At 60.4% G+C, this 7,877-nt stretch overlaps 1 protein-coding gene across 4 annotated transcripts in view; it reads left to right on the forward strand.

The window, feature by feature from the left end:
• RUNX3 (RUNX family transcription factor 3) overlaps positions 1-7,877 on the forward strand; it is a 101,488-nt gene that overhangs the window by 41,248 nt on the left and 52,363 nt on the right. For all 4 annotated transcript variants that reach the window (XM_019498910.2, XM_019498909.2, XM_019498908.2 and 1 more), the window contains 2 exons: positions 4,275-4,519; positions 6,342-6,498. In XM_019498910.2, the coding sequence (XP_019354455.1) occupies positions 4,275-4,519; positions 6,342-6,498 (402 nt within the window). The remainder of the gene's footprint in view (positions 1-4,274; positions 4,520-6,341; positions 6,499-7,877) is intronic.

Consider the following 7,877-nt stretch of genomic DNA (forward strand, 5'->3'; position numbering starts at 1 on the left):
CTGACTCTCTCGGGGGCTTGGCTACACCACCTGCATTCTGGCTTCTGTCTTTCCAACTATCTGCTGTGAATGTTATTTTTACAGTCGGACAGGTCTGGTCGTGAGTCCTGTTGTACCAGGAACTGTACATGGGCAAAAGGAAGAGTGAATTTCTGCCCCAAAGAGCTTCACTTGAGAGGTCGGTCACACCCCACGTATAAAGATGGACAGAACCTGGCCTGTGGACTGCAGCTCAGAAACACAGTTCCCATCTGCTTCTGTGGGAGATGGGCCCATCTGCTCCAAAATGAACAATTTGAAGGCTGCTTTTAATATGCTTCTCTTCTTGCCCTTTGCCCATTCCCTTTAATCTCTTTCCAGGGGCTGCTTTGCCTTTCGGTTGGCACACAAACTCCTACGTACCCCGTTCTGCTTGGGCGTGTGAAAGTCAGGACCTTTTTTGCTCCTTAGGGTTATAACAGGGGTGATGTCTCTCTCTGTCCTACGAGGGGATCATCGTTGCAGCATCTGTAAACAGGAAAACAGAATCGGCCACCTTTCTGCTGCAGATTTTAACATCCTCCGGTCAGGGTGGGGCCGGAGGAAGGGGCGGTTGGTACCTGTTGTCTGTTCTTTCTGTGGGTGTTATACTTCAGGAATAACCACTTTTCAACAACACTTGGGTGGGACCTTTTCTTTGAGAAAGGGCAGGACATTTAAAACAATCAAATAAGCCTCAAATATCAGTTTGACTCTTGAATAAGGCAGGTCCTTAAAAGGTCCTTAAAAAAAGGAGCTGTCTTGTTCAAGAGTCAGAACGATATTTGAGGCTTATTTGATTGTTTTAAATGTCCTGTCTTTTCTTTTAGTTATGGCTGGTTGCTTTTTCTTCTAGAAAAGAAGACAGGATGCTAAAAATCAGGGTCTAATGGACTCTGGGCAAGGATTTGGGTGCAGATTTCTCCAAGTGCTCAGCCCTAACAGTTGCAATCGTTTGAAACCCCCCCAGGCTCTTATTTCAGGGCCTGCGAGCTGCGCTCCTTTGCAACGCAACGAGAGGGGGACGGATTTGCATATTCTCCGCTTCCCCCTTGGTCGAGACCAGTAATTACCCAGGGTTAAATCTCTGATCCCTTTTTAAGTGTTCAGAATAGATCCGTGTTAAAAGTTAAAAATTATTTTAAAATAACAAGGGTTAACACTGGGGGAGAGCGGAAAGTTCATCCCCCACGCCTAGAGAGGTGTCGGCCACACCAGATGCCTCCCTTACGTTCAGCTTCTGGGGTTGAGTGTGGTTTTGTCCGCAAGGTTTTAGCTTCGCCCGCTGGCTCCGACCCTGGGCAGGGGAGCTCCGGCCAGAGAAACAAGGCGGCCAGGTCCCCGGCGGTGCCCGGTTTCCAATGCGGGTTTTTAGGAGCACCGGGCGGCCGGGGTGAGCGGGTGTCTCGGCCGCGGGGAGAAGCTCCCGCGACGCCCGGGGCTCCCCGGCGGCCGGGACCTGCGGCGCGCCGGGCAGTCGGTGCCCGCAAACGCGAGTGCTGCAGCCCGCCTCGGCTCGCTCTCCGGGAGCAGCCCCTTCCCCGAGACCCAGCTCCATGCCGGTCCCGGCGGGGACGGGCCCGTGCCCGCCGCCTGCACGCCCGGGACGCGGCGGACCCTCTTGCCTCCTCCTGTAAAACCCCCGTGCTCTTGTCGCGCACCTGCGGGCAACGATTTTCCCCCATTTTTTCGTTCAGAGGTAGCTTTCGGGGGGTGTTTCCTGGCGGGCTTGTCCCCGGGCGTCCCGCGGGGAAGGTCGGGGTGTGCGGCTCGCCCGCGCCCGCAGCGCCAGGACCGTGCTTGGGGCATCGGTCGCTGTTCCCCGGCTGCGGGGCCCGGCGGAGGTCACGGGCTCGTGTCTGCCCCGGCCCCGTCTCTTCTCAAACCCCGCGTGGCCACGTCTGCTCCCTCCGGAGCCCCTCGACCTGCCGCGGGTGAGCGGGGCAACAGGCCGCAGTGCGAGGCGAGGTGCGGGACCTGCCTGCACTCAGCTTCTCCGCGCGGGGACAGGCCGGCGGCCGCCCCGTCGCACCCTGCTCGCTCGGGGGGCTCGCGGGGAAGCGATTTTCCCAGCTGCTCCGGGCCGGGAAACACCGGGCTGGGGCGTCCCGGCCAGGACATCGCAGCGCCTCCCCGGCTTGCAGGCGGACACCAAACCCCGGCGCTCCCGGGCCCGCTTTGTCGCCTCGGGACCGGGGCTTAACGCGGGGCAAGCGGCACGTGGCGGAGGGGCAACGACACGTCCCGGCGGGGAAAGCAGATGGGAGGGGGATGCCCAAAGCCTGGGGGCTCCCGGCGGGCAGAAGCACCCCCCGGGCGCTGCGCGGGGCTCGGGCTGCTTCTCAGTCCCGCGGGGCGGCCCAGCCGGGCAGAGCCCCCTGCCCTGCCCTCCCCTTCCCTCCCCGGGCCGGGCCGAGCTGCTGTCTTCACCCGGGCAGCCGCGGGCCGACGGCTCCAACTAGCGGCCGCGGACGGGAGCTTCCCCGCACCCGCGGCTCCGGGCCGGACCCCCGTCCCTGCCGGGCAGCGGCTGCGGGACTCCCCCCGCACGCGCAGGGCCCCGCTCCCGCCCGGGGCACGTGGGGGGCTTCGCCCTGCCCAAAGCCCCCGGGAGAGGGAGGGCGGCGGGGTCCCGGCACGGGGCTCAGTCCCCCGGGCGCGCAGGACCCCGCGGCCCTAAACGGCTTTCGCCTAAAAAGGGAAGGTTTGCGGAGGCGGCGCGGATCCGGCTGCAAATCCGTCGTGGCGGGCTGCTCCCCGGGAGGCCGGGTCCCGCCGCCCGCTCCCCTCCTCCCGGCTCGTTTTCCATTGTTGTGTTTCGTTCGAGGGCCCTTGTCATTTCATTTTCATTAGGGAGAAGTCTAAACACGGGCACGGGCGCGCACCGCCGCCTCCAGCCCGGGCTCGGCGCGGGGCGGTGCAGCTCCCGCCGCGCTGCGTGTGAGCGGGGGTGCCCGGACTCGCCCGGGGGCGTCTGCAAGCCCGGGAGGCTGGGGGGCAAGGGGGAAGGAAGCTGGTGGCACGATGGTGCGGACAGCCGGGACCGGGCCGGGTGGAAGTCAGCCCCCCCCCACGGCAGAGGCGATAATTGGCCTATGATCAAATAGTGCGAGTGCACGGGGGTGCCTGCCCCCCCGCCCCGCGGCGCTCCCAGCACCAGGGACTGCGCGTTTGATTCGATTTGATCCCTCGAAAACAGGATCAAATTAGAGCGCGTTCAAGCCGGCTTCTAGACAGACGAGCCGATTTGATGCGGACCCGGGGGGGTGATAATCTTGCAGAGGGAACGGGAGCTGCCCGTGCCGAGGCCAGGCACACCGCTCCTCGAAAGCCCCTCGCGACCCCCCGAGGGCTGGACACGCGCGATTGCCCTGGGGACACGGGGGCCCGCGGGGCGGAGGCGCGGGGTGCTCGGCGCGGCGGCTCCCGCCGGGACACGCGGGCTCCGCGGGGGGGGCGCTGCATTTCGTTGCGGCGGCTTTGTGTGTGACTAGCCAGACCCCGCTCGCCCGGGGCTCCTGCCCCGTCTCTCCGCTCAGAGCCCGGCGGGCGATGAGCAGGGTCCGTCCCTTTACTCGGCGGGTCTGACATCCGAAAAAAACAAAAAACCAACCCCCACAAATCACTCTGAGTGTCTGGAAGGGATCAGGGTTGAACTCCGTGTGCCCGCGTCCTTAGCCCGACACGGCTACAAGCGGCGCCCCGGCACGGGGCTCGCCTCGCCTTTCGTTTCCTGCCCGATGCTGCGGCCGGGGGCGGCGGCGCCGCAGCTCCCCGCCCGGTGGCTTCTTCCCGGGCAGTCGGGGGACTTCCAGGCTTTCTTACGCCCCCTGCACGTGCGCGCGGCCGCTCGCGGAGCAGCCGGAGGGCCATCCCGGGCGAAGCCCCGGCCGCGCCCCCTCCTTGCCCCGGGCCCGCGTGTGCCCGCGCCCCACCCGGGGCAGCCGTGGGGGGGCGTGGCTCGTGCGGAGGCCCCGCCCCGCCCTGCCTCCTGCCCTCCCCGCCGGGCTGAGCCCGGTCCGTGCTGGCGGCGCCGGGCGCTCGGGAGCGGGTCCGGGTCCGGGTCCGGGACGGGGCACGGGGCAGCGCCCGGCCCTGGGGACGCGCCGCGGGCGGCGGGCGGCGGGAGGCGGCTGCGGGGCGGCCCCGCGCGGGAGGGCAGGCGGCTGCGCCCCGGCCCCGCTCCGGCTGCCCCCGGGCCGCAGCTCCCCGCGCCCCGGCCCTGACGCCCGCTGTGGGGATGCGTATTCCCGTAGACCCGAGCACCAGCCGGCGCTTCACCCCGCCCTCCACGGCCTTCCCCTGCGGCAAGATGGGCGAGAACAGCGGGGCGCTGAGCGCGGCGGCGCCGGGGGCCCGCGCCCGGCCCGAGGGCCGCTCCGTGGTGGACGTGCTGGCGGACCACGCGGGCGAGCTGGTGCGCACCGACAGCCCCAACTTCCTCTGCTCCGTCCTGCCGTCCCACTGGCGCTGCAACAAGACGCTGCCCGTCGCCTTCAAGGTAAGCGCGGCCCGGCCCGGCCCGGCCCGGGACTCGACGGCCGCCCGGCCCCGGGCACACACGTGCGCGCGCGAGCCCCGGAGCAACCCGCCCTTGGCTGCCCCTGCAGCGGCTCTGGCCCACCTGGCTGAGAGACCCCCTCCCCAAATGCCCCGGGGAGCCCCGCTGCAGCCCCGCTTTCCCCGGGGTGTCCAGTGGGGATCCGACGCACGCACACGGGAAACGCTGAAGCTCAGTGGAAATGGGTGGTAAGCGCGGGATAGGCGGAGGTGGGGATCTCACACACACACACGTAGGAGCGCTGGGGAACGTGGACGTTTCCTGAGACTTGGGATGACTGGCTTCCCCGGGGGTGCACGGGGAGGGGGCCGGGGTGACCCCCCGGGAAGGCCGGCCCCGGCAGGCGCTGCCCGCCCCGCGGGGAGCACAGCAGGGGCGGCGGGTCGGTCCTTCACCCACACCCGGGATCTCTCTCCTTTTTTGTTTTTGCACCGCTGACCAGAAAACCACGAAGCTTAACACGCCGCGGTGTGTGTGTCTGTGTCTGTGTCTGTCTCCGCCGGCGGAGCTGTGACCTGACAGAAGCGGGGGAGAGGAAGTCATTGGCAGGGACATGCCGGGAGCCCCGGGGGCAGGAGGGGCCGGTTACAGCAGGGAGCCGGCGGGCAGATGGGGTGGCAAGGGGGGTCCTCCCCGGCGCGAGCAGCTTTCCAGCCTCCGGCCCGGGACTGGTGCGTGCAGAGGAGCCGAGCCGCGCACACGTGCGGGGAGAGACGCGGAGAAGCAAACCGTTCAAACGAAAGAGCCGTGGATTTGATTGTCTTGCATTTCGTTTTGCACCCGGCGGGTTCTCCCGTCTCGCATCCCCCCGAAACGGGCTTTTTCCTCGCACGTCTCTGTGTGCAGGGGTTTTAAAACCAGGGGAGCTCTCCCGCCCGGAGATCCTGCGAGCCGAGCGCAGAAAGTCAAGGGGGAAAAACTAGGACTTCCCTTATGTCCGCGACCGGCGAGCTGTGCAGCGGCAAAGCGGCTCTCGCCGAGCGGCTGCGGCGGGGCAAGCGGCACCGCTCCCGGGCCCGGCGGCAGGTGTCCGGCCGCCGCCGCCCCTGCACCGCTCACCAGCGACGCGGCTGCCCGTGAAATCGCGATGTTGCGTGGCAGGATCCCTGCGATTCCCTCCCAGCCTCCCCCGTGCGGGGCTCCGGCCCCGGCCGCGGCCGCGGGCTGCAGCTGAGCTCCGCGCTCCCCTCCCGGGCCCGCCGCCTCGCAGGTGGATCCGGGCCTCCTCCTTCCCCTTCCTCTTCCAAACAGCCCTGGACACCCATCTCCCAATGTCACCAGCATTTCCACCAGAACTGCTGACATTTGAACAGTGTTTTTGTACAGAGATATAGAATATATTCTATTATCTATACTGATTATATTTTATATAGTTATAGCTATATATCTATCTCTCTATCTCTCTATTATATCTATCTAGATAGAGAGATAGATATAATATATAGATAGATAGGTGTAGATATAGGATACAAAACAGGAAATGTTTTTGACATAGGCAGACCCCACTACGATTATAGCACAGGGGTCCTGCAACAAGCAGCACTAGCCTCAACAATTGCCCCAAAGCAGCTGGTTAATTTGGATTTTCTTGAAGGAGTAGATCTTTTCCCCTCCCTAACTTTATTTTATTTTATTTTGGTTTTTTTACTGGGGAATGACATTTCTCTGTGTTAGGCCCAGCACAGTGAATCTGCTGTGATAGATTCCCTCCTAACACTGAGTTTTAACTGACAGTGCTGTTGGTTGTTGCCCTGATCTCCAGGTGGTAGCCCTGGGTGACGTACCTGACGGAACGGTAGTAACAGTCATGGCTGGAAACGATGAGAACTATTCTGCAGAGCTCAGAAATGCCTCCGCCGTCATGAAGAATCAAGTGGCAAGATTTAATGATCTCAGATTTGTCGGGCGAAGCGGCAGAGGTAAGTGGGTGTCAGAAATACTCGGAGTGGAGCACTTGCATTTTTAAAGCGACTGTGAGATTCTAGCGTTGGGATGGGGGGGTGGAGATTGCTTAATGATTTATGGCACCGTATAGATTCGTGAGAGGCATCGTAATTCCTAGGTTTTTTTAAAGGAGGCCCCACTCGCTGGGAAGCCGGTGGCAAGTTCTGTCTCAGCGCAGTGGAAGCAGGATTGGGCCCACAAGAGGGTTATTTGGGGATTTGAATTAGAATCGAGATGTCAGGAAAAGCAAGCTCGCAGTGCTTCTCCTTGCAGATGTTCTGCTGGGCTTTCCCTCTGTGGACTTTTATGCCCAAAATAATAAGCCGCCAGGAGAAGTAAATTATTTCTAAAACCTGAAACTGTTGATTGTGCTTTAAATCTTGTTTCTGTTTGTCTGCTTGTCTCCCTCTCTTACCCCGCCTCCCCCCGCTCTAAAATTACATGAAAAGACATGCGTACACACACATTTTACTGATTAGAGGTCTGATCCCAAACCCACTGCAATCCGTGGAAAAGTTCCTACTGGATTAAGCCAGATATGGATGGCAATCTAAAGGTACAAATATCTCTTTCGTACCACTTTAAACACAGTAACCTACACTGCATTAATTCTTCATTTATGAGAAGGGATTTACATATTTCCAGTGACTGGAAATAGTCAGCCAATCCTTCTAATCATTCTTAGAGTTTGTAGATGGAGCGTTTGAAGGGTGAGAATAATTTAATTTATTAAGCTTCACTTTGATTTTAATAGCTCTGGGGAGTTTTAAGACAGACAAATTCAGATGAGAAACAAGGCGCACGTTTTAAACCGTTTCTTAGGGTGATTCAGCATTGAGGCAAATCAGTGAGGGAAATCTGAGCAGTGCTGAGAGGCTGGCTTTTTGGAAGATACGCTCCAGTCAAACACATGTTTGTTATACAGAGGGCTGGACCAGATGATTTAATGGTTCCTTCTGGTCCTGAAATCTCTGAATATATAATTTAACCTCAAACTTTCGTACTGCTGCAGACAATCCTGGCCAGCTTTTAAAAGCAGCCATCAATGAAGTGACATTGTGCTATATGAGTAAATACAAGACAAAAACAAATCCGTTTGACTAGACTGAAAGCCAGCCAGCTTCTCAAGGAAAGTATTATATGCCTTCCCTTGCCATCATGCCTGATTCATTACAGCAACATTTTTACCTGCGTTTCAAATGGCATAAACAGAATTTTAACATTTCATCACCAATAAACACTGCAGCTTTAAGCATTTAGTTGTGCTAAAAAAAAAATCCTATATTTTAATGGCCATATGGCAGTGTTTTCTCTAACTCTTCTAATGTATACATACAAACGTCAAAGATATTTT

The sequence above is a fragment of the Alligator mississippiensis genome, chromosome 6, assembly GCF_030867095.1.
Source record: "Alligator mississippiensis isolate rAllMis1 chromosome 6, rAllMis1, whole genome shotgun sequence".
Classification (NCBI taxonomy): domain Eukaryota; kingdom Metazoa; phylum Chordata; order Crocodylia; family Alligatoridae; genus Alligator; species Alligator mississippiensis.